This window comes from Protopterus annectens, chromosome 3.part1 (assembly GCF_019279795.1).
Source record: "Protopterus annectens isolate FY-2018-M chromosome 3.part1, PAN1.0, whole genome shotgun sequence".
Classification (NCBI taxonomy): Eukaryota; Metazoa; Chordata; order Ceratodontiformes; family Protopteridae; genus Protopterus; species Protopterus annectens.
Window position 1 is genome coordinate 1585763085 of NC_056732.1, and position 27628 is coordinate 1585790712.

General features: G+C 40.7%; 1 protein-coding gene across 1 annotated transcript in view; it reads right to left on the reverse strand.

Annotated features, from left to right (window-relative positions):
* LOC122797817 (msx2-interacting protein-like) overlaps positions 1 to 27628 on the reverse strand; it is a 1498925-nt gene that overhangs the window by 288446 nt on the left and 1182851 nt on the right. The window contains exon 14 of the mRNA XM_044066339.1: positions 58 to 209. Within this exon, the coding sequence (XP_043922274.1) occupies positions 58 to 209 (152 nt within the window). The remainder of the gene's footprint in view (positions 1 to 57; positions 210 to 27628) is intronic.

Here is a 27628-nt window from a genome sequence, read left to right on the forward strand (position 1 = left end):
ACAGTAACATCCACTGTATTTCCACACTTCAGAGAATAAGAACTTGAGAATACATACCAAAATCTCTCCAAACTCTTGAAACAATTTTTGCATGTGCTCAGCCCTGGTCCTTGGATCCATACCGTGAGCTAGGAGGTAGCGCGAGGCACCAGGTTTGTCTACAGTAACATCCTGATTTGGCAGTGGCTCATTCTCCTCTTTCTCAGGCACTGCAGAAAAAAAAAAAACATACACACCTTCTTGAGAGTGCTACTTTAGTTACATGCAGTAATAACCATAATGACAGATATGTACAATCCTGGTTCATCATCTTCAGAACCAGTAAGACTTACACCTTAAGTCAGCTCAACATCTATCTTACCCAGACTCTAACTCCTTGCACTAGTCTTTGTGCTACTCAGTAACTCCCTCAACTCTGTGGTGTGCCAATCAAAAACAAAGCAACAGGCAGAAAAAAAAACTTTGTAGGAAACCACATACAAGGTCATTGTCCCTCAGACCCAGTAGGAAAGAGTAAAACTCACCCTACTGAGAATTGTCCAAGAAGCCAAAGAGGACTGCCCCGGCAAAGGTTGCCCAACACACAGAAAAGGTATCAATTCTGTAGTATTTAAAAGTGTGTACAGAAGACCAGGTAGTAGCTTCCAGGATGTTTCTGAAATCTACTCTTTTTTAAAAAGCCCCAAAAGAGGCTACTGCCCTAGTAGAGTGAGCCCTTGGGCAAGAAGACACGGATATGCTATGGTTAGAGTAACAAAAGAAGACGGGCTTAGATATCCAGCTTGCAACAGTTTGGATACTGACTGGCCTACCTTAGATCCATGAAAAAGACAAAACAGTTGGTCTGACTTATGAATAGACTTAGTCGTCCTCATATTATCTTGGTTGGCTGTGCACAATGAAGTCTTTTACCCCTGTTCTGTGGAACAGGATAGAAAGTAGGCAGTCTGAGGGCCTGGTTGAGGAACAACATATTTACCACTGTTGGACACAATTTCCTTGTCAAAAATAAGAAAAGGAGGAACAGCCTGAATGCCTGTAGCTCTGAGACTCTCCTAGCAGAAGTAAGAACAAAATGGTTTTCCAGGTGCAGAATTAGAGAGTAGAAGAAGTGGCTGGCTCAAAGGGGAGCAGAATGAGTTCTTCCAGAAAAAACTTGATATCCCAAGGGGATGCACAGTTTTCTTGGAGGGTCTAAGTGCAGAACCCTTTTAAAAACTGTCTGATCTCAAGCCTGGACATAACAGGAGAACTGAGGGGAAGACAGGCTAAAAAGCCTGAAAGATGGGCTTTTAACAGAATAATACAGCAGACAGCTTTTCATGAGCTGACACAAACAGGAGAAGACAAGAGGACCCTTTTATTTTATACAGTCCTGATTGTTTGCTTGACGTCATACTGACAATCTCTTCCATGTAGCAATGTAGGATTTTCTTGTGGTGGGTCTCACTGCTTCCTGGAGAACCTAAAACAAGTCCTCAGAAAACTGGTGTCTGGCAGGAATTAGAATCCTATCATCCACAGGCTTAGATTTAGGGATGATAGGTTGAGGTGAAGCAGTGAGCCTTGCTGTTGTGTGATTTGGTCCACTTTGTGGGGTAGCTTGTGGTTAACTGATAGAGAAGGGGGGACCAGTGCTGAATTGGCCAAAAGGGAGTTGCAACTATAATCTTTGTTTTCTGGATCATTAGCAGAACTTTTGGTAGCAGAAGAAATGGAGGGAAGGAATAAAGAAACCTCCTTGCCCACTGGAAGGATAAAGCACCTGCCCTCCAAGCCAAAGGGTAAGGATTTTTGGTACAAAAGAGGGGGGGGGCTCTCTGCTGCTCTTTGAAGCTAATAATTATCCCTCTATGGTGTTCCCAACCTGCGGGTCATGTCTAAATTAGTTTGTTTTTGTGGGGGGGGGGGGGTCTTGATAGACTTGCTGAGAGAGTCTGCCAGGACATTGTCTTGGGACAAATTACATAGTGCTTGAAGTGACATGCCTGTCTTAGTGGATAGGTCCCAAGCAATCTGAACCAACTTGCATAACTGGTATGAACTGGCTCTTCCTTGCTTGTTTATGTACCACGACTGTTGTGTTATATGTGAATACTCTTAGAGGTCCTGGTTTACAGAGATGGGAAAAGACTATCAAAGCATGAATGAGAGCCCTCATCTCTTTCAGGTTGTTGTGGTCTGCCTTGAGGTAAGACTGCCAGAACCACAGACTTTGTGAATTCCTTTCCATGCCCCCAAGCCTCATCTGAGGCATCTGTGCACAGCTCGATATGGAGTTTGTACCTTGAGAGGTAGGTCTGGACTGAGATTCACCCATGTCACCCACCATAGGAGCTCTTCTTGAGACACGGCATGAGAGAAATCTGTGTAACTAAGGGGTGAGATTGTTGACATCATATATTTTTCAGGTACCACTGAATTTTCCTTATATGCAACTTCACTAAACAAAGCATTGGTATGGTTGTTGCCGTAAATCCTAGTGCCCTGGCTGTACAAGCTTGGAGAGAGGTTAGAGAGATGAAGTAAGATGTGAGGTCCCGCACCTTTTCTTGGGGCAAGGCGGCCTGCATGTTTTTGGTTTCTGGTCCGCAATCCAAGAAAGCTTGGTCCTGACAGAGTTGAGGGGAACTGTTTTTGAAATTGACAGTAAACCCTAGTTGTAGGAGGAGGGTGAAAGTAAACTTGAGATGATGCAGCTAAGACCCAAGGTGAAGAGGTCTGGATTAGCAGATCATCTGGGTAGGGGAATATCTGTATTTCCCAGAGTGTTGCAAAAAGCTATAAATGGGGCTGGGCACATTGAGAAGACTCCTGGGCTGCAGAAAGCCCAAAAGACAAAGCAGTAAACTGAAAATGTGATGAGCCAGTAAAGAATCTCAGGAATTTCCTGCAAGAAGGGCATACGGGAATGTACAGGCACGCATCCTTCAAATTCAAAGACACTAGAAAGCCCTGCAGAGGAATAAAGGCGAGAAGGATCTGAAGGGAGAACGTTTTATTAGTGGGTGCCTTGAGGAAGGTGTTGAGCAGGAAGAGATCCAGTATAGGTCTCTACTTTAATTCTTTTCTTGGTACCAGAAACAGTCTGGAGTAGAAACCTAGTCCCACAAACTGACAAGGAACTGGTTCTATGGTGTCTTGGGACTGCAGTTCTTGAAGGATGGGAGGGAGAAGATTTAACGGGTTGTGAGGCGGAGGTGGAATGCCTCTGAAGGGCAGTAGTTCTTTCCAGGACATACTGTATCTTTTGATGATGGCGAGTACCAACCTGTCACCGGTAATAATTTCCCAGTTTTTAATGGAAATAAATGGTCTTTTTAAAAAGGGAATCGCAGGACTGAGGAGGATGGGATCAGGAAGATTGTTACAGAGACTTATCTGTGAAGGGTGGCCTCCCAGATCTGGGGGTCCAGCTCAGGTTTTTCAAGACCTCTTTTTTCTGGTTGCCTTCTTGTGTTTCAGAGAAGGCCAATGTTCCTTTTTAACACAGGAAGTGGGCTTGGCCGAGTAATTCTTCTGGTATTTGGGCATAGAGGTGAGGCGGATTTGTCTGCAGGGTTTCTTATTTTTATCTTCCTCCTGCAAGGTTTTAAATAAGCTAATCTGTGGTACAAACAAAAGGTTCCTGTCAAGGGGGAATCTAAAAGTTTAACCTTGAAATATTCTGGCAGGGGCTGGTTATGCAACCAGGAACATCTCAGAATGACTGATAAAGTAGCAGCTGGTCTGGAAGAGGCCTTAACATCATAGCTGCATTTTATACTATGCTTAGCCACTTGAGTAGCCTGAGATACCAAGAATGAAATTTGTTGCTTACAATCTATGCCTGACATGTTAGTCAAAGCCTTGTGGTCATCTGGGTCCAATAATTAATGGTCATGAAGGCCAGTGTAGAAGTATATACCTTTTTTCCCAGCCTATCCATAGCCCTGCTCTCCTTGTCTGATGGTAAGACACTGGCATTCAGCAGTAGATTAGAAGGTTTATCTGAGGCTAGACAAATGAAGGGTCAGCTGCAGGATTCTTAAAAAGGAACTTGAAATAATCTGAAACCTTGTAGAATCTGTCTAGCCTTTTGGGAGCTGGGGGATGAGAGGAACTTCCAAAAAGATCTCCATGACTGGAGTGCCCACCTCTAACAGAATGTACTTCTCTCTTTTGGACATCAGATATCGCTTAGACACCCATTCAAAATGTTTCATCATATTTATAATGGTCTCTCCAAATAATGTCTCTTCCACAGGGGAATCAGGAGAGGCGGAATTCACATAATTTGAAGGTACCTCATCATTAGAGTGGATTTGACAGGAGGACATCAAGAAGTGGTCAACAGAATCTGAGGCCTCCTTCTCAAAAGAAGATGATTCTACATTAATCATTTTTGGAGTGGGAGGAATAAGTAGGTTTAAGAACCATAACGGCCTTGAAAAGGCCCTGAGAAAAGTCCATCTTCTCCTCCTCCCTAGGAAGAGGAGGAAAGGAAACATGTTTAGCTTTTTTCTTTCAGGTGATGTCCACCGGAATCAACCACAGAGGCTCCAACTCCTGATGTAGTTCAATCAGTTTTCCAGAAATCTCTTCTCATACTACAATCTGCAGGATGCCTTCAGGTCCTTCTGAGGTAATGATTTACTCTTCCCTCTTCTCAGCTGCAGTAGCAGTCTCTTAGGATGTGCGGTCCTCTGAAGCATACCAGCCTCCAGTGGGGTCGTGATAGAGAGTGTCTGAGGTACAGTTGGATGTATTGCGGGTTATGTAACCTCTGCAGCTAAGTCAGAATCAGAATGATTTTTGATGAGTTCTTTCTTGGGAGCAGAAGATGCATCTGGAGTAGTGACATTCACTATGTTTCAGTCTCTGAGTCTCTAAAAACATGATCAGTGAAGGCAAATGGGAAATATAATGTCTTGGGAACAAAAGACTGACAATCATATTCTGTTCCTAAGCAGAAAAGACACTGGGTATGGGGGGGGGATTGTAGGGTATCTCTCTACTACACCCACACTTACCCCTTCAAGCAGACATATCACAAAATCACAGCAAAACAGTTTAAACACGAAGGAAAATTACCCAATGGGGCATTTCACTGAATCCACAAAGGCTCATGGTACAAACGACTACATGAAGATCAGAATGAGGAGTGCAAGACCTGTGTTTGGGCTGGTGGTGAGACAGTTGGAGGAATTACTCTTATACTTATGCTTATATACGAAATGAGGTCATACATTGGACGTATGCTTCTGGAAAGGTTTAGGCACTGGTACCCCTACCAGACATCAGTGGTGGAAAACCCATCTGTTTGAAATACTTCAACAGTGATTTCAATCAGAACATCTAGTCAAAGCTGCACTAACAGACAATTTTAAAGGTCTGTGAAATAGCCAAAGCCAGACAGAAACTTAGCTGCAGATGCACAGCCATGCAAGTGCATCAACATGATCTTTACAGGGTAATTTGTAAAGAATACAAGCAAAGTGACGGACTGATACAAACTTGTGCATACTCTGGTCATAAAGACAGGGTTTGTATACAAGAGCACTAAACTCATGTGAAGGACAAGATAAGGATTAATACCACACAACCTACATCTCTGAAACTGTTCTTGCAGATATAACTTTCTCAAGAAAAACACAGTTTTCCACAACAAATATTCAAATATTTCACAGCAGCTTTAAAAATGGATCGAGAAAAGGCAGCATTAGTTGTTCCAGCACAAAATACAAACTACAAGGGGGAACTGAGTCTTTGAACAGATATGTAATCTGGGAAGTACCCCATGAATAATGCCTTACACACACCTTTAATGAAGCAAGAGCAGCTTTGGAAGCCTTCATGAAAATTAGAAAGAACAGAAAAATGAAACTTGATAGATGAAAATCTGTGTCAAAAATCTGAGAAAGAGACTAAAACAGCAGGTACTGAGAAAGGATCCAGCCTCTCAGAGATAGGCCAAACAGAAATGCGTGTCCATTTACTACTGTGTCTTTCTTTTATTAGGTCTCTGGACAGATGTAAGGATCTGAATGAAACTGGGAGGATGAGCAATGTCCCAGCCCACCAACAGAAACTTGTCAGGGAAAAAACACAAGCCTATATGAGTGACTATGGACCTGTTCTGTGTTTTTGAATACATTTTGGTATAATGGGAAATGGAGGAAATGTGTAGAGCAGTTTTGGAAATAATTTCTGGACAGAAACATCCCCTCAAAGGGAGATTAGGGCAAACAAAACTGTTACATTTGGTATTGGTCATAGAAGCAAATGAGGTGCAGCAAAGCTCTTTCTGGTGATGAAAGTGTTTCCACATCACTGATAAGCTTAGGGACCACTCATGTGGCATCAGCTGACAAGATGAACCTCTCCACAAAAGAAATGGCTTCCTCACGGATACTGATGATTAACAGAATGCGAGTATATGATCTAGCCCATTCCCAAACCATCATGGTTTCTCAAAACACAGAGTAAGAATAAGTTCTACCCTACCTGTTTTCATACAATACCTCCACAACACTGTCAGTGTGAATGACAACTACACCTTGGATGAGAGAGTCCAGGAAAGCCTACAATGTGTCGAGCACCACCCACATCTTCAGAACTCTGAAGTTCAAAATGACCTCAGAATGTTACCATGCACTTTGGACCATCTACTCAAAGTCTCAACCCTCACCAAAAGACTCTAGGGCAGATGTATCTTTAGGTATCTACTGGAGTGGTCAGCACAAAGCAAATGCCCAACGTAAGGTAACATATGTGCAACCACTACCAGCAATGTGTCTAGCATGCCCTAGAAACCATGATCTGGATCAGACAAGCGATCTTGAACTGAGATAACTGCGGAAACCTTATGTGGAATCTGACAGGAGTAACTAAGCAAATGGTGGCAGTTATAAAGTTAATTTTTTTTTGCCCTTGTCTTCCTCAGACCACCAAGAATTCCCTTCTGGCAGCTCTACTAATCTATCGGCGAGAGATGTACAACTTACCCATTCCATGGAGTCAAGGATGGAGAAAAATGGGACTGGTGCCATCTTTCTGAGAAGAATAGTACAGGCAGTCTCTGGGTTAAGGATAAGATCCGTTTTTTAGTCTGTCCTTAAGTCAAATTTGTATGCAAGTTGAAACACGTACATATGGTTCTTATTAAATGTCACTTAGTCAAACGTCTGCCTCAGTCTAGTATTCATTTTACTTTTCTTTGCATAGAAAACACTTCCAAATAAAATCTTAAACATAATACTGTACACTGCAGTAATAACAATAATGATACTGTAAGTACAGTGTAACATTACAGCAACTATGTTCACAGATCACAGTACAGTACTGAAAAACATTAAAGAAACCATTCTTAAAACAGTTCAAATGGAAAAAAGAAAAAGGATAACAATTACTGTAAAGGTTAACACTCATTTGTGAGTTAACATTATGATAACTTTATTAATTGGATGATGCAGAAAATGACAGACTTGCTGGAGAGAATGGGCCTGGTGGTGCGCAGTGAGGATTTGATTCTGCTGCTGGACAGAGGGTGTTTACTACTGGAGTCAATTTCTTGGAAGTAGGCATCAAGGGAGGTTTATACAGAGCTTTTCTTTTTCTCGTCACAAATGGCCTCACAGCAGCTGAGTTCCTCATTAACTGTACGGTAAACTTGGGTGAACCTCTCTGTATTAGGATCTTGCTCCTCTAACTTTGCCGTTCCTGCTTCGATGAGATGAAAGACTTCAGCTAACTCTTTTTTATTTATTTATTTATTGCAGTTGGTTTACCAGGATAGTCCATTGGGCCACAAGGAACCCGTTTTCAATGGAGTCCTGGGGAGAAAAGCTCCAAAAATACATTTAACATTCTTACAAACATATATTCACTCAAACATTTCAGTTTAACAATAGGTAAAAAAGAAAGAAAGCAAAAAATGTAACAGCTAAATACAATGTGCAGAAAGTACATAATAATTATATTTATTAGCTCAGAAATATCCATTTAATACAGAGTAGTTAGGAAAAATTAGTTACTGGAAAAGAAGAGGAGGTTCAGTGACATGATGAAGTGGGGGAAGAAGAGAACCTAGGGCTTATCTAATAACTTCTGTAGAATCTGGGTAGAATAAGATGAGGCAGAGCAATGGCGGATGAGAGAAGGAGAAGAGTAGGTTATGTAGGGTGGGAGCAGGAGCATTCCCACTGAGATGCAAGGTGTGTATAGAGAGATTTTTTGAAAGCAGAGTGATTAGAGGTGGTGCGGATGTGTGGAGGAAGGGAGTTCCAGAGGCGAGCTAGGTTGAAGGATAGAAGGTTTTTGCCTGGGGGATGTGTAGGTTTATGGACTTTGAGTAGGTTTTGATTGTTTGATCTCAATACTCTATTGGGAAGATGCATGTCAAATGTGGAAGAAAGGGAAGGACAGAGGGAGGGGTTGAGAATAAGTTTGTGGGCTAACTGAGTGTAAGTGAGTTGATTGGGAAGTTCTAGCCATTTTAGTATCTGGAGGGAGAGACAGTGGTGGGAGGAAGACTTGTGGCTGGTGGCAAATTTTGCAATTTTGTTGTAACAAGAGGAAAGTTGTTTTTTGAGGGAGGATTGCAGATTAGTTAGGAGTGGGGCACCATAGAGAAGGGAGGGGATAAGGAAGGATGAAGCGAGTGTTATTTTAGTAGCAGAGGTAAGGTATGCTTTTTGTCTATAAAGCATACCAAGTTTTTGGTGGGTTTTTTTGATGTTTTTTTGTAGATGAGAGGTAAATTTAAGTTGGTTGTCTATTTGTACCCCAAGTAGCTTGGTCTCTGTCACCAATTCTAGGGGAGAGTTATTTTGGCTAGTGATAGAAAAAGTGTTCAGATTGAGATGAGTAGCTTTAGAAGGAGTAAAAATCATTAGCTTGGTCTTGGAGGCGTTAAGAGCTAGGTGGTTATGTAACATCCATTGCTCTGTTGTAGAAAAGGCATCTTGAGTTAGTTTTTGAAGTGTAGAGATAGAGGTGGCTGAGCAGATGATAGTTGAATCATCAGCATATTGGATGATGTTAGAGAATGGGATTGATTTATGGAAGTCATTTATAAATATGTTGAAGAGAACAGGACCTAGAATGGAGCCTTGTGGAACACCTGTGGGGGTACTAAGGAATGAGGAGGTAGTTTTTTCCATCTTACTGCTTGCTTCCGGTTGGATAGGTAACTAGAGAACCATTGCAGGGAAGAGGAAGAGAGGTTAAGTTCTGAGAGTTTAGTTATGAGCAGGCTATGTGAGATGGTATCGAAGGCTTTGGAGAGGTCTAGTAATAAGGTAGAGACAATTAGGCCAGAATCACGAGCTCTGTTTACTGTTTCAAGGAAGGAGAGGAGGGCTGTCATTGTGCTGTGGTTAGGTCTAAAGCCGTGCTGTGTAGGAGTTATAAGGTGATTTTCTAGGAGATGAGGGAGGAGCTGAAGATGGACACATTTTTCTAGGATTTTCGAAATGGGGGACAGGATGGCTATGGGACGAAAGTTGTTGATGTTGTTATTGTTGCCCCCTTTGTGGAGAGGAATAATATATGCTTGTTTCCATATTTGGGGAACTGTGCATTCTTTTAGGGAGCGGTTAATTAGGATGCTGATGGGATATGCAAGTGTTTCAGCAGCTACACTAAGAAAGTAGGAAGGTATATTGTCAGGGCGTTGGTACATGGTTTCAATTTTAGAAGCAGTTTCTTTATAGAGGATGTAGACATGGGATTGAATGAAAGGAAAGCGGAGTTGGGGAAGGGAGAGTTGGAGGGTAGAGGTGTTTGGAGAACACGTTTGGTAGTGGAAGTGGTAGAGGAGTTAGAAGATGGGGAACAGGAAGTAGAAGTGATGAAGGATAGGGTTTGAGGTGGAGGGGGTAGGGGGGTGTTAGAGGGCATAGTGGGGCTGGAGAATGAAGAGGTGAGTTTTGCAATTGAATCAATAAAAAATGAGTTAAATTGGGTGGCCAGATCTAGTTCAGAGGCATTTAAGTCAGGGGTGGGAGTATCTGGTGTACTAGGATGAAGGAGAGTGGAGATCCCTTTCCAGAATTTCTGAGGGTTATTTTTATTTTGGTTTTGGAGTGAAGAAAAATAGTTTCTTCGATCGGAGGTGGTGAGTTTCTTTGCTTTATTTCGAAGCATTTTATATTCATTAAGGAGCAGACTTGTTTTGAGTTTGTGGTAGCGTGCCCAGACTTTATCCCTATGTCTCATGGTAGCAAGAGTGTGTGTAGAGAGCCAAGGGGCTGATTTAGTCTTTATTCTCTTTGTCCTTAGGGGAGCTTGAGAGTCAAGTAATGTTAAGAAAGTTGTATTAAAGTGTGTCACTGCTATGTCTAGAGGAAGGGTTTTAGACAGTTCCAGTTAATTGCTTTTAAGGAGTTTACAAAGGTAGTTGGGTTGAAATTTTTTCGGTCACGGATAGTTATATAGTTGTGGGTTTGTTGAAGAACAGTGGGAAGTCGGTTGGTGAAAGTGGGTGTGTGATCACTAAGGAGTCTGGAAGGGTGCCACTGTTGGAGAAATAGTGAGGGTGGGAGACAAGGATCCAATCCAGTGTACTTCCAGTGGAGAGGTTTTTTGCAGGGCGAGTTACAGAATTGATTAGTTGAGAGAAATTGTATAGGTTAATATTTGAGGAGTTTGTTGGAGATTGAATGCAGGCCCAGTTGATGTTTACATCTCCCATGATTATGGTTTCATTGGTAATGTTACTAGAAATCCAAGAGAGGATAAGTTCAAGTGTGGAGATGTTGTCCCCTGGGGTATATAAAGGGATGCTAGACAAATGTGTTTGTGGTTATTGATTTGTAGTAGAGTAAGGAGAAGTTCAGCATTGTTGAAGTGTGGAGTAGGTTTATTGTAGGGAGTGACTGCTAGGGAGGATGAATATATGAGGGCCACCCCACCACCTTTTTTGAGAGGTCTGTCTTTCCTGATGATGGAGTAGTTTGGGGGAATAATTTCAGAGTCTTTTATATGTGGTTTTAACCAGGTTTCAGATATAGACAGGATGTCAGGTTTATTGTGTATGAGCCAAGCATGGAGGTTTGGGACTTTATTTACTATACTTTGGGAATTGAATGCAGTAAAAAGTAAGGATTTATTTGTAGTTGTTGTAGAGGAGGGGCCTGGGTTAGGGTGGATATCACCAGACAAGAGAGTACTAATATGATGTAGTACCGAACAGTGCATGTGGGCAGATAGTAAGGTAAAGATATTGGCTTCTGTTGTAGATTGGAGGAATTTGCTAGTAGCTATAAAGATGGGGAGTGTATGGTAGGAGAAGAGTTTGCATTGGAATAAAAGGAGATAGTTGGAGGGATAAAGATAAGGGGAAATAATAGAGTATGATTGAGGGAGAGGTAAGTTCTGATATTTAGTTATGTGGAAGTGTTGGAAGTGTAGGGAAAAAGTGGGTTGGGAGAGATGGGTGTAATGGAGTGAAAGGAGGAGAAAGAGAAGAGAAAGGGAGATGAGACAGAGTTTTACAAGCATAATTGGAGGAAATAGACAGAATAAATAGTTGTGAGTAGAGTTGGATGGTATATAGAGGACACTAATTATAGAGCAACAGGTGAATTTCTTATGTAGTATTAAGTAGAGGAGAGTAGTACTATATGCGGGGGGGTGTGGTGTGGTGGGGGTGTGGAAGAGGAGTGTTTAGGCCAGGATAGGAGATGATAGGGGTTTGTAAGAGGGCTAGTTTTGGCGGGAAAAAAGGGGTGTGTGTCTAGATGTATGTTGTTGATTGGAATAGACTAGCAGTGGGTGTGGTATATGGAGGTATATAGGTAGATGTGCTGGGGGCGGGTGGGAACTGGGGGCAGGGTAGGGGAGCGGAGTGAGCCCGTAGGGCGAACGGAGCGGGTAGAGCCCAGAGGAGCAGAAGAGGAGTGAAAAACTATCAGTAGAGCAGTGTTCTAGAAGGGTAAGTAGTATATGGGTGAGGGAGAGGGCCTAGATATGGTGGGAAGTGGACTAAAAGCGTCAGGGGAAAGAGTGAGTGACTGAGATGTGAGAACTAAGAGTCAGAAAGAGAGAATGTCAAGATCAGAAACAAGTCTTATGTCAAGGGGAAGGGATATCCTCTAGTGGATACAAGTTAATTACTCACTAGGGAAAAAGGGCTAAGAAAAATAAGGGGAGTAGGGAGCAACAGTGCTGGAAAAAGAGAGAGGTGTGGAGAGGAGTAGAGTTGAGGGGGGGGGGTTAGGCTGCTGGCACTCCAGGCAGGGAGAGTATGACTTCAGCTAGCAGAATTACAGGAGTTGTCAGGCTTTGAAAACACACATACTTTCTTGAGAACGTTTGGGAGTCTCTCAGGAGCGGTTTCCTCAAGGGAAGCTGAAACGGCACAGGGTGGTTATTGCACAAGCAATAGGGAGTACAGCTTTGGTTAGGTCCAGTATCCACCCAGGCAAAGACACAGGGGGAGATTCGAGCAAGAGAGCTGGAGGGCAGGAAGAAAGGTAGAAGTCTGTTAGTTACAGATAAAATACACTTAACATCTACTACTGTATCAAATATGGAGGTATGACTAAAACAGGCAAGTTCCACTGTTATTCACAGGAAACAACATGAAAATCTGTCATACACTATGCAATTTAACATTGTTTAGTGGGCAGCAATAGGCACAATGGAAGAAAATAAGCATGTGCAGGAGGAGTAGTCAATTATTAATAGTCAATATGAAAAATTGTATATTGATCTGATAGGAAAAGATATTCTTTAGGATATATATATATATATATATATATCTTTTGGACATTCATAAACGCACCAATTCCCATATACCAAAAAATATCAAATAAGTTGTATCAAGTAGATCTGGAGCAGATCATTGTCATTATAAATATGATTAATAACTGTTATCAGAATTACTGAAACAGTAATAGATTCAAAAACCATAAATCATGATAACATATATACCTATCTGCTCAGTAGTTTGAATATATTGTCAGAATTTACAAAAATGCAGAGTAGTGCATATAGAAAAAACATCTAATCAAAATACAATATATTGATACAACAGTGATATCCTATAAATGGTTAACAGTATAATAGTAAACTGTACAAAAATGTCCAAAATATAAAGTATGTGCCCAAGTTTCAATGGTTAGAAAATATATGAGACACAAGCCTAGGTTCTATGATAATTCGATAACACAGATTCCTATCTGCTCACTAGACTGAGTATATTGTCAGAATATGCAAGAATGCAGAGTAGTGCATGTAGAAAAACCATCTAATCAAAAAACAATATGCTAGTACACCAGTGATATCCTATTTATAATTAACAGTATAATAGTAAACTATAAATAGTTGTCCAAAATACAAAGTATGTGCCCAGGTTTCAATGGTTAGAGAATACATGAGACACAAACCTATGTTCTCTGATAATTCAATAATAGAAGTAATAATTAACAAGATAATCTTAAGCAAAAAATGAAACTAGACCCATCAGATCCGTATTGAAGAGAACCTATAAGTTCTGAATAGTGAACACATAAAGAACATACCAACCGACAATAGCGCTAATCTGGTTGGGATATAATAAAGCCAAAAAGATACCACAGCTTGTTAAAAGCTTATGGAGAGGTGATACCCAAAATAAAATCAATGATCCAACTCAAAACATGTACATGCATCAGCAAAGATGTCGAGAATGTCAACCCTTTTGTTACTACAACATAAGAAGGTTTCACAAATGAAAGAAAGTTATATCATAGTTATAAAAAAAAACATTAACCAACTGACCCTGGAAATGATGTCCAGATGTAAGACACCAAATGTAAATATACTTATAGTACAAATATATTGATGGCAACAGTCCAGTACTCCAAACGCCAGCTAATTGTGAGAGCCCCAAATCACAGTACCTGAAAACATGTGGTAGGCTTCCATGTTAAGCAAAAACCACTCGTAAACCCGCTGTTGCGCTGGCCAAAGTTGTGGTAACACCAGTTGTATACTCAAAAAGTAGATGTCACGTATAGACCAAAAGAAAATATGTCCAAAAGAAGATTAATCCAGTCATGGAACGCTGTCCGGCCAATCCTCCGTATCTCAAAGTTCCAAAAATGCAAGAGAGAATGCAGTTGTAAAATTATAGAGTCCAAAAATACAACCCTGAAAACGAAAATCAGCGTGCAAACATGGCGACAACGTACATCATCAGACTCGTATTCCAAAAGCAATTCCCCCATCCAACAATGAATTAGAGAGACCTTCAGCGTTAGGTGAAAACAAATATGTTACCAAAATGAAGCTGGCCCAAGTTGTAGTATCACCAATTGTATTTTCCATATATAGGTGCCACGCATAAATCAAAAAAGTATGTCCTGTCATGAAGCGCTAACTGATATGTACAATCAAAAATAGCATAGTATACACCCTTACAAACATTCTTCATAGAGTTTTAAAAATAGGCTACATTCCTGAATTCTGTAAGCAGGTTGTTTTGGCCCCAATCTGCAAGGCAGGCCCTTCCACAGAATAATTATAAATCAATCAGCTTCACAAGAATATTGTATAAGATGGTGGAGAATCATCACTGAAATTATTCGCACAGACACAGGAAACAATCTTCTTTATGAATTTAATCCAAAACGGTTTTTCGAAAACATTTTTTGATTTTGGTGTTTCTAATTCCCTGTTTTCTTCCTCAGATGCTGTTGTCTGCTGCTCCATTTCCATAAGGTCTTCATTTTTTCAGTTCCTTGCCATAGGAGTCAAATAACCCTATAACATCTTGTGTCAGTGATGGCTGACTGCAGTTGATTATCAATATCAACCACAGTTTGCCTGGTTTCAGCAATGTCATCATCAGTAAAACAGGCACAAATTGTGGGCACAATTTGTTCCACACCCCTTTCATATTTGACGGCTTTACTTCATCCCAAGAATTGGCAATATTTTTGATGGCATCACAGATATTATAATTCTTCCAGAACTCCCTTAAGGTCATCACATTATTTTGGGTTGGCCTGACTGCTTGTGAGAGGGTCCGCCATAGATAACAGGCCTTAAATGAGGCTATCACTCCCTGATCCATTGGCTGAAGTAGCAATGTTGTGTTGGGGGGGGGGGGGTAAAAAAATTACCTTTACATTGGAGTGTAAGCCATCAAAACTGTTTGGATGTCCAGGCGAATTGTCAAGTAGAAGAAGAATTTTGAAAGGAATGTTTTTGGCTAAGGAATACCTTTGAACAGCAGGAACAAAATGGTTCAAGAACCAATCTTCAAAGATGGCAATTGTAACCCAAGCCTTTGGATTTGCCTTCCAAATAACAGGAAGAGATGTTTTAATGACATGCTGTAGTACACTCGGATTTAATGAGGGATAGACAAGCAAGAACTTTAACTTAAAATCACCAGAAGTGTTACCCCTAAACAGTAACGTTAGCCTATCTTTTTGCTGTCTTATGCCCTGCTGCACTGTTTTTCCTCTTTTGAAATGTAAGTCTTTGCAAGCATTTTCTTCCAAAATAAGCCAGTCTCATCTACATTAAATATTTGCTCTGGCAAATAACCTCCCGCTTCAATAATTTTTTCCAACATTTTAGGAAAATCCCTTACACCACTTACATTGGCACTCACCGCTTCACCATGAGTTTTAATGTTATATAAATTAGCCCTCATTTTAAAGTGATGGAACCAGCCCCTACTCGCAAAATATTGTTCGTGGACATCACCTGCACTTGCTGCTCAAGCAGCTTTTAAATTACTGAAAAGTCTTTGAGCCTTTTTTTGCACTAATGAAAGGCTAATGGGGATATTCCTCTGATTTTGGTCTTCGACCCAAATTAGCAATAGCTTTTCCATCTCAAGAATTAAACCACTACATTGCTTTGTAATAATCATAGCTTTCATCGGGGGATGGCCTTGACATGACTCAGTATTCTTGTTTTGTCTTTTAAAATTGTTCCGATCGTTGACTGGCTATAGCCTAATGCTTTTCCAATGGAAGATGGTGCTTCACCTCTCTTGCATCACTTTATTTTCCAGGTTGATTACTTTCCTTTTCTTTGGCACATCAGCACCACGTGTATCGATTTACATTTTGGAGGCATGGGTCACAACGTCACCAACGCGTAAGTTCATAAAAGTCTCTGGCTGCAGTACAGTAGAGTGCTAAAGTGGAGAGCCACAGGGTACACATACAGTACAGTACTGGAGTCTGCAGCCAGACACTTCTCAGGTCTGACTGGTCAATACTACCTCTGTCTACATCTAATTAACATTTCAATTCAGATGATTCAGAGCAGTACTTTCCAGACATTCCCTTGCTTTATACAAATAACAGTACATAAAAATACAATATAGTACAGTAGAATGCTGCAAATATATATACATGTTAAACCTACCTCTTTTTAAGCTTCACTTCACATTTCTGTACTACAGGTTTCACCCACGACTGTTTTCCACTCTTTCCTGAGCTTTCAGATCTCTGCCAGATCTCCTTCTGACACCTAGACCGTAGTGAGCCACAACGTCATTTGCCCATTCTACTGTACAGTACAGTAACTGCTTCAATACTGTGTACTGTACAAGACAGCAGTATTGACCAACTAGATCACCAGCTCAGAAATCTCTTAACCAACTAGATCTCTTGTTCTGTGGGAAGGTGGAAGTAACTGCTCTAACAAGACGTGGAGCAGCTTCATGAACTGGGAAGACCAGGAGAAAGAAAGTACGTACATCAACATTTATTTTACAGTACAGTAACATTTTTTGCAACGTTACTGTACTGTAATTCTGATTTTTACTTTTCAATGATATTTCTGACATTGTGGCAGGCTGTCTATGGGGTGTCCGCATGTCAGATGTTTGTAACCCAGGGACTGCCTGTACAATTGTACAAGTTGTACATTAAATTTAACAGTAGCAGTTCGAATTCCTCACTGCTGCAGTACCTCGTAGACTACATGGGTTGGTTCCTGCTTAGAAAACAACCAACTTCAAAAAGATGTGGCTCCCCCCCACACCTTCACTAATACCTCAGAAGGGGAATCATGGCAAAAAATTTACTACATTTGGTGTTGGTTTGGAATGCAAATGAGGTGCAACAAAAAGGGAAATCTGAGCCAAAGTGAAGCTTCCTTAAGGACTTTCTTGCTCATACAATGAGAGAAAAGCCTAGCAAATCCTGAACTAACCAAAGAAAATGACAACAACATATAAAGCAAGAATGTATAATTGTGTAAAATCTTACCATAACGACAGATGTCCTTCTCTTCACTGTTGCAATATTATTAACATAAAAGGGATTCCTAATCTTGGGCGGCCAGACGTCTGGCCAGTATACCAAAGCATTTTACTACCCAAGGTATGCCGTACATCACACGTATGCTCTTAGCATACGTAGGGCATAAAAATGACATCTGGATGTACCATCCTCAGAACTGAGTGCCCCAGTAGGAACACCAGTTCAAGGAAAGTAAATGAAGACAGGTTAACAGTGCATCCAGAAGATGAAAAGGTCCAGAGGGTAGAAGGGATGAATTGAATACTGCAACAGTGAAGAGGACATCTATTGATATGGTAAGATTTTACACAACTATACTATGTCCTTCTATTCTACTGTTGCAGTATTTTTAAAATAAGGGAGAGTGCCAAAGCACAGAAGAAAGTTGGGAAGAGCAAGGGACTGTATATCTCTTTAGAAAACCATGAAGAATGCCCTAGCAAAACCAGTTCTAGCTGTGGAAATTCCATCCAACTTGTTGCGTTTGTTGGAAGTATGCACCAATGCCAAGGTAGCTGCCTCAAGAATGGAGTTAGTGTCAATCACTTTGAAAAAAGCACCAGAAAACCAAAGTCCTAGTAGAATGAGCCTTAACAGAGAAAGGTATAGTCTTACCAAGAAAAACATAAGAAGAAATAGCTTTAGAAATCCAAGAAGAAATTGTCTGCTTGGAAACAGCCATCCCTAAAGACCTGGGATGAAAAGAAACAAAATGCTGATCAGATTTCCTGAAAGCCTTAGTCTTATCCAAATAAAATCTAAGTTGTCTATGCACATCCAAGGTGTGCATTACCTTCTCACTAGGAGATTGTGGAGAAGTGAGGAAAAGTAGGCAAATTAATAGTTTTGTCCTGTTGAATCTTGAAGAGAACCTTCTGGAATGGGGAGGTTGCAAATAGGAACATTCTCTTCCAAAAAAAGAGAGGGTATCCAGCTTCCAAACCAGAGGACATGGGACTCTGGCAGAAAATTGAGGAAGCTGTCTGTTGAGACAGGAGGCAAAAAGATCTATTTGAGGAGTACCCCACTTGTGGACAAGTCCAGAAACACATCCTTGTGAAGCATCTATTCATAGGACTGAGTCAAGGAACAGCTCAGAGTGTCTGCCACATAGGTTTGACCTGAAGAAATATAAACTGCCTGTAGAGTCACATGATACTGAACCACAAGCTCCCATACCATGAGAGCAAGCCTACAAAGAAGGCAAGACCCCCCCCCCCCCATTTGTTTACATACCACAGGACTATGGTGTTGTCTGTAAACACTTTGGGAGGGTGAGGAGAGATAAGAGGATGAAAGGCTTGAAAGGCCAGTAGGAGTGCTCTCATCCCTTTCATGGTGAAGTGCTTTTTTTGCTGAACAGGAAACCAGACCCACTGCACTCTCATTATGCCAAAGGCTGCTCCTCAACCTGCCTCTGAGGTGTCTGTGAACAGTTCTTGAGATGGAAGAGGGGGGTGAAAAGGAAGGCCTATGTTCAGAGACAACTGCTGAATCCATCACTGAAGCTTCTTTTTTAGACAGGGAAGAAAAGGAAATGCAAACTCTAGAGGATGCGCATGTTGTTGCCAGACTGATTTCAGGAACCACTGAAATTTGATCATGTGGAACTTAGCTAGAGGTAACAGAGGGATGGTGGATGCCATAAATCCCAGAAGTCTCAGAAACTCTCTGGCTGTGACAGAGGTCAGAGGAATAAGATTTTAAAAGAAGGCAATGAGAGTCAAGACCTTTGGTGGAGGCAGAGATACCAACATAGGAACTATCTGAATCCTGCATCCTAGGAAGATATGATCTTGAGAAGGTGTTAAGAGTTGACTTTTTGAAGTTTATTGTGAACCACAAACTTTTCAAAAGAGTAGTAGCAAAGTGAAGGTTTTGCAGCAAGATCTCTGGAAAGGATGTCTGAAACAGGAGATTGTCCAGGTAATGAAAAATGTGGATGCCTTGAAGCCTGGAAAAAGAAATCACATGAGCTAGGCATTTGGTGAACACCAATGGGGCAGTAGAAAGGACAAAGGGCAAAGCAGAGTACTGAAAATGTAAAGAAGCAACAGAGAAATGTAAACATTTCCTGTAAAGGGGATAAATAGGTATGTGAAGGTAGGCCATCCTTTATATCCAGAGAGGCCATGAAAGCCTGAGGAAGAAGTAATGGGAACAAAGTCTATAGAGACAGCATGTGAAAGAAAAGAATCTTTAGGAAAGTATTTAGATCAGACAGATCCAGAATAGGTCTCCAAGGACCCTCCTGTCTAGGAACCAAAAACATTCTTAAATAAAATGCCTTCTCCCTTTGATCCAGTGGAACATGTTGAACGGTTCCCTGATGTAACAATTCTTGAAGTACCTCTGGGATCAAATGTAATTGTTCCTGAGGTGCTTGAGGGATGCTCCATGAACTATCCTGTTTGAATTATTAAAAGAACTCATGAGTCTTGGGTAATGCTTGACCAAACTGGGCGAGACAGAGATCGACAAAGTGAGAGAGGAATGAGGCTGAGAGTTGAGTGATAGTCCGATACTACCTGGTTTGTCAGGAAAGGGCTGCTTTTGTGCAGAAGAAGCCTGAGTAATCTTAGGTGGAGGTGGCCTCCATCCACTTTTCTTACATTTAAGAGGAGGATGACAAACAAACAAAATCTGGCTTGGAAGTGTAATTCCTTTGAGACTTTGGCAGAGGTGAAACAAATCATGTTTCAAGTCCTACAACTCCTTGCCTTTCTCCTGTAAAGGTTTAACAAGTCAGCAGCAGCAGTACCAAACAAGCCATTGTTGTCTAGAGGAGCATCCATCAATTTACTTTTTATGCCATCTGGCAGAGACTGCAGCCTTAGCCAGGAATACCTCCTCAATACAGATCCTGAAGCAGTGGCCTTAGACGATACTTTTGCTGCATCATAGCTGCACTTAAAGGAATGGCTAGCCACCTAAAAGAAACCCCTAACAAAGACAAGGCAGAATTATTCCCTTCAAATTCTGGTAGATCAGTAACAACTTGGGAAGCCTGGGACAGGAAGGCTAAAACATATCTATACATATGAATTTTGTAATTAATAGCACAAAAGGCAAAAATGGCATAAGTATAGACCTTCTTTAACAGATTTTTCATTGTTTTGCTTTCCTTAACAGAGGGAAGAAGCTTAATGGTTAGCAGCAATTTAAAAGCATTATCTGAAGCCACATAGACAACTGAAGGATCAGCAGATAGGTAGTTGTACAGAAATTTGCAATCAGGCACTTTGGAGAAATGGTCAGGTTTCTTAGGAGTAAGGGGCTGAGATACTGAGGAAAAGGCATCCAGTAAAGCAGGTAAAACTGGAGGGACAGCAGATGGCAAAGGAGACTCCCTTTGTTGGAGCTCATAATATCTCTTCTGCATATCTGAAACTTGGGAGCATTCCCATTCGAAGTACTTCATCATCTTAGCAACAGTATCATCAAATGTAATCTTGTCAATAGGAGATTCTGGATTAGTAGATTCCTCTTCATGAGAAGAATATTCCAAAGGTGATGGGATGTGGGTGGAATAGGCCAAGGATTCCTCATCCTAGGAAACCTTTTCATCAAGAGTCCTGCTCCCATGGCCTCTTGTAAGGGGAAGATGTCCAAGGGAAGCAGGAACAGAAATCCTTGAAAGAGGCTTAAGAGCCATAAGGGTATTAAATAAGTCCGGGTGAAATTCTGCCAGTCACTCTGAGGGTCCCTGTGAGAATAAACATGCTTTGTGTTTTCCTTTTTCTTTAACCATACGTCATGCTTTTGAAAAGCAGAAAGACCCGACGTTGGCCTACACTCTATTACAGTCACCGTAAGATCCTCTCTCGTCAGAATTTGAGGACCCCCCCCAGGCTCCTCAGTTACTAATCTTCTTGGTTGCCCCTGACCATCTGAAATGGACGTCTGCAATGCCTCCGAGGACGTGTCTGTAATCAGATCTGACAGCTACGGAAGCGGTCACAGATGAAGAATCGGACCCCAGAAGATCAGCCTCAAGAGACATCTGATGTAGGAGGTGCAAAGGAAGAGTCTGACCTTGTTTTTTGTCCTTTTTCTTCAGTGAATACTCAACGTTAGGCCTAGAAGTGCCCTCCATAGTGTCTTTTGCTAAATGTTTGAGATGCTGATTTTCCAAATAAATAGCAAGAGAAGACAGACTATGTAAAGTCTTAGGCACAAAAGCCTGACAAATACTGCATGTTTTGTGGTCGTGAGTAAGCCCTAAGCAAAACCAACAATGCTCATCACTATCTTTATGTGAAATTTGTCTTCTACACTGGCACTTGCCTTTTCTGGATGACATGAAAAAAGCAGCAGTAAGTAAGAAAAGAAAACCTCAATGAGGCACTTACCTGAATGGCTTGATATACCAGCAAACGACTCAGGCTAGCAGACTATCAAAAATGGCATTCGGACTGGCAACAGACAAGTTCTGAGGATGGTACGTCCGGACTTCGCTTTTATGCTTTACTTATGCGAGAAGCATACATGAGCTGTATGGCGTACCTTGGGTAGTAAAAGGATTTGGTATACTGGCTAGAAGTCGGACTGCCCAAGGCTGGGAGCCCCTTATGTTAAGAATACTGTAACAGTGGAACAGAAGGACATCAAGCATAACCCAACTTTATATCCCAACTACAACTATATACAAAAGTAGGGGGACAGAGGGTGAGTGCATCTACTGCAGCAGTGATGACTTCGAACATCTACTGTTATAGATAAGTGCAGCTTACACACCTGTACAATGTTCATCATTCTTACTGCTGCAATAGCTCTTAAAGCTTATTCATCTTGGGAGGAGGAAGGATATGGACCAGGGAGCCCCTGGAAAATGGTCCTAACAAAGTCTGACCTGGAACTAGAGAAAAAGGAGACCAGTTTGTTAATCCTTGTAAAGGTATATACAGAGAACTACGTAGATGACCGTAGATTGTTTCTAAGGTCCACACTTTCTGTTATGCCATTGAAGAAGACAAGACTCTAATACGTGACTTGATACTGCTTGGAACAGATTTGCCATGGTGGGAACAACAAAAAACAACTGTAGAGAACAACCACCTGAAAACTGTCCATTTAGACACAGGGTGTCCTTTTTTGACCCTTGACAAGAAATAAAAAAGTTGGTCAAAAAGGGCTTAGCACTGTCAAGACAGTACCTGAGCTGCCTATGCATGTCTAGGGTATGCAGAATTCATTCTCCTTGTTTTTAGGTTCTGGGTAGAAAACTGGAAGACTGATGGATTTGATCTTAAAGAGACCCTATACTTGTGGAAAATAAGAGGGCTCACCCCACTAAGAGAGCTTGTAACTCAGGTATTCTTGCAGATATCAAAGCAATGACGAGTACAGTTTTCCATGTTAAGAACCTTAAATCAGCTCAAAGGCCAGGTTTGACAGGTAACAATGAATTTCTCCCAGCATGTAACTGAGATCCCAAGTAGGAGCAACCTTTTTACAAGGAGGTCTCGGGTATAAAACTCCTTTCAGAAACTGTTTAACAAAAAGCAGAGAAGAAAGATGAGTCATAGGCAAACATGCTGAAATGGCCACAAGATGAACCTTTATAGAAGGCTAAGTGTGCCTAGAGGAAAGCAACTGACAAAAATACTTGAGCACCAGTGGTACAAAATCCCTGATGGAGCCCAGGTTATTGGTTAGGAACCAACTAGAATATTACTTTCACTTACCAATACAGGATTTTCTTGTATGCAGGGTTTCTTGCCTCCTTTAACACCTGCTGTAGGTTCTTGTGAAATAAGTGCCTAAAAGGTATTAAAAGTGAATCATCCAGGCAGTAGGTCGAAATCAGCTGATATTGGGGTGTATCAAACCCCCCCCAAATCTTGTATGTGTAGATTCAGTTTGTGAGAAAGCTTGTAACATCTGCCCTTGGCCAATTCCACATGAAGGGAGAACTAATACTGTCTGGGCCAACAGGGGGATCACCAGAATGATTATTTGTGGTAAGGTCTTGAATCTTGAACATTACCCTCTATATCACTGGAAAGGGTGAAAATGAATAAAGGAAAATTCCCTTCAAAGAGAAAGAAAAACATACCTATTTTCCAGGCTTGCTTACAAAGAGCCCTGGAACAAAAAACTTGTTTACCTCCTTTCAAATCAGACAAGTAAACAGTTCTGTTTCAGCAATGTGTTCCCCACAACTGGATCAACTCCTGGAAGACCCCCAAATTCAACTTCCATTTGTGATGGTCTGCCCTGGTCCTGCTTATCTATAATGCAAATAGTGGCTTCTTGTATTTTTTAGGAAAACAGTATTATCTTTTAACTTTCCTATGTGTAACCAGGCTAGTGGTATCGTGAGAATCATCAAAACCATTAATCCTGGAATCCTGAGATATTCTCTTGAAGTCTGAGAATGAATCAAAAAGTTTGAGTCAAAAAGACCTTTTGAAGAGAAGAATCTGTAAAAAGCATCCCAGAAACCCAATCGTACAAGATGGAGTAAAGGAGGATTTTGTGATATTTATCTGGAATCCTAGATTGGTCAAAAGGGGCATGACCCATCTCAATGACTCTTAACATCTATATAATGTCTCTGTCAAGATAAGCAAGTCATCTAAATATGGAAAAATGTGAATGACATTCAGTCTACAATAAGTTATGACTGGGGCCAGTCATTTTGTGAATACCACTGGAACTGTAGATAAACCAAAGGGTAATGCAGAGAATGGACAATGTGACACAGAAATAGATAACCTCAGAAAGTTCCTAAATCCTATGGCTAAGGGAATATGGTAGTAAACATCTTTTAGGTCTAGAGTTACCAAGTCACTGAAGTGAGGAATGAGGGGTAACAGGTTCTGTAAGGCCAACATTTTGAACTTTCAACAGATATGGAAATGAAAGATAAATTACTGGCCTGCAAGAGACCTCTTTCTTTGGTACCAGAAATATTCTGGAAGAGCCTTTGCCTCTGAACTAATGGCACCAGCCTTTACACTCCCTGGGTGTGTAAAGACTGAAGAAAATGAGGAAACAATTCTGTTTCATTTGGAGGATGAAGAGGTACTCCACTGAAAGTACCAGTGATCTACACTCATTTGTTCAACCACTAGTATGAGACTGGTCAGCTTTTTGCAAGAAAAACAAACTGCTGGTAGGTCTGTGATTTCCTCTTCTTCCATGATGGTGAAATTTTGAGCTGGTATATATAAGTTGGGGGGGGGGGGTATGCTACCTTGCAAAAACACTTTCTCCTGTTGTTTTTTTTAATTCCCAAATGTGAACAGCACTTGTGTGTTTTCTTTCATTTGTGATAACACTATTGTGAGGTGATCACAATGGGTTGCATACTTGTCAGAAAGCCAGTAACTAGGAAATTGGTACAAAAAGACCGCTAAGAAGCTTATCTGATTTTCTCAACTGCCCCAGGGTACAGTAATGTAAGTGACAAACTCAAAGTCACACAGTAGGCAAATGTAGGCTGAAAGAACCAAACCCTGGACTACAGGAAGTATCCTATTAAAAATTTAGAGCCTTAATCATCTGAGCTAACTGCCCAATACTGTTTCAGATGCCACACCCCTGCAGCTAGCATATACCATGTTGTACCCCTCCTTTAAGGGAAGCCTGCTCACTATGGAAGCTGTCTAAGTTTAGAAATGTTATCCCACAGATTATTTTCTGGGACATCATGAAGCATGTCTTCAATTTGTTTAAGGACTTCTAATTAGGTAATTATAGGAAATAAATCTGGCAAATGACAAACCTGAACACTGTGTCTAAGTTGTGCACCTTCTTACCAAACCTATCCAAAGTCTTACTTTTCTTGTCATCTGGCAAAGTATTAAAGGCAGAGGACTAATGTGGATCCTACAGAGGCTTCAACAGACAATACTGCCGGATCCTACAGAGGCTTCAACAGACAATACTGCCGGAACCACAACTGGAACAACAGGCATTTGTAATCCTCCTGTACACCTCCAAAAAGGTCTTGTAATTGAAGGCAGTCGGTCAGGAGTCAAGAAATGAAAAAATGGATTCAAATGCAACTTCAAACACAGGGAGCACCACAGTGATGGCCAATCGCTTTGCTGCCTCCATCCTTACCAACTTTACATATTTATTTTATTAATTAATTTATATTTGTATTTATTTTATTCATTTACTTATTTATATTTGTTTTTCAGAGTGGAGCACTGGTCTCAATGCACCATTTGCAGAGGCACATCCTGGATGAAAAGGATCACAAAAGAAATCAACAAAACATATTTACAGATACAAAGATATGCCAAAAAACAAATACACACACACATGTATGTGTATATCTATGTATATATATATATATATATATATATATATATATATATATACATACATATATATATATATATATATATATATCTATATATATATATATATATATATATATATATATATATATATATACATACATATACACACACACACATATATGGGTCCCCTTCAGTAGATCGAACTGAACAGACTGAATGGAGATCCGCATACAGTGTGGAACAGGAAGATTTCCCTTTTCCGCAATGTAGTACAATCTGGGAGTTGGTATATTTAAGTAAGGGGGGGGTATGCCCCCCTGCTACAGCAGTTTAATTTTGTTTTTTTCTTTTTTTTACTTCAGTGTTCGAACTACTACAAGTTCGAACATATGGCCTTGGCCATATTTGGTTCGAACTTGCAATATGTTAGATCTACTGAAGTAGATATATATATATATATATATATATATATAAAACACACACACACACACATATATATATATATATATATATATATATATACATACACACACACACATCTTCAATTCACCCATCGATGATGCACTGGGCCACAAGCCGACTCCACTGCATCCTAGCGGCTGCTGCTGCTTTAGCTTCCTCCCAAGTGATATTCAGGTATGTTACAACTGCTTTCCAGTTTTGTTGAGGTCTGCCTGGTCTTCTCTTGTATCCAAGCTAGTTCCCATATGAGGAATTGTATAGGAATCCTGCTAGTGTCCATGCGGTTAACATGACCAAACCAACGTAGTCTTCTTTCCATAATATTTTCAATTTTCCATTGTTGCATTCTTTCTCGAACACACTAATTTTTTTTTTACTTTGTCCTTCCACAATACTCCCAAAATGTGTCTTAACCATTTATGATGAGCAGCCTCAAGTTCTCTCCTGGCTAATGCTGTGACTGGCCATAGCTTAGCACCATACAAGAGTGGAGACAGCATCAGTGCTTGGTATAGCTTCACCTTTGTGGACAGTGCAATGTTTTTTGATCTCCAGATTTTGGATAGTCTACTGAATGCTGCAATTGCTTTACCAAGTCTAACCAGAACTTCCTTCTCGTAGCTTCCTGTATGAGAGATGAAACTGTTCAGGTACCTGAAGTTCTCTGTCGTATCCAATACTGATCCTGCAGACGTTTTGTTTTTGTTGTCAATTCATGCTTTATTGACCAACACTTTGCATTTATATATATATATATATATATATATATATATATATATATATATATATTTATATTTATTTATTTATTTATTTATTTATTGCAGTTGGTTTACCAGGATAGTCCATTGGGCCTTCAAGAACCCGTTTTCAATGGAGTCCCGGGGAGAAAAGCTCCAAAAAAGAAATAAATGTACATTAACATTTGACAGTAATATCTAGATACATGCTAGTAAAAGAACATAAGCAAAAAACATAAATGTACATTAACATTTGACAGTAACAGCCTTGGTACATGCTATCAAAGGAACAAAAGTAAAACATAAATGCAGATTAATGAACAAACATAGTAGATGAATAAAGTAGGTTATGATATTACAGGGCATTTAATAGAGTTGGTTATGTGGGGTGGGTGCAAGAGCATTCCCACTGAGATGCTAGGTGTAAGAAAAGTGACTTCTTGAAGGTAGAGTGGTTAGAGGTAATGCGGATGTTTGGTGGTAGAGAGTTCCAGAGGCGAGCAAGGCTGAAGGAAAGAAGGTTTTTGCCTGGGGGATGAGTAGGTTTGTGCACTTCTAGTAGATTTTGATTATTAGACCTTAGAACTCTGTTTGGTAGGTGCATTTTAAGGGCAGAGGAAAGGGAGGGACAGTTGGAGGGGTTTAGAATAAGCTTGTGGGCTAGAGTTAGTTGAGTGTAAGTAAGATAGTTGGGAAGTTCTAACCATTTTAGTTTATGGAGGGAGAGACAGTGGTGAGTGGAAGACCTATGAGCGGTGGCGAATTTAGCAATTTTGTTATAGCAAGAGGTGAGCTGTTTTTTTAACAAGGACTGAAGATTAGTAAGTAGTGGGGCACCATAGAGAAGGGAGGGGATAAGGAAGGAAGTAGCTAGAGTGATTTTAGTGGTGGATGTGAGGTAGGCATTTTGTCTATACAGCATGCCAAGTTTTTG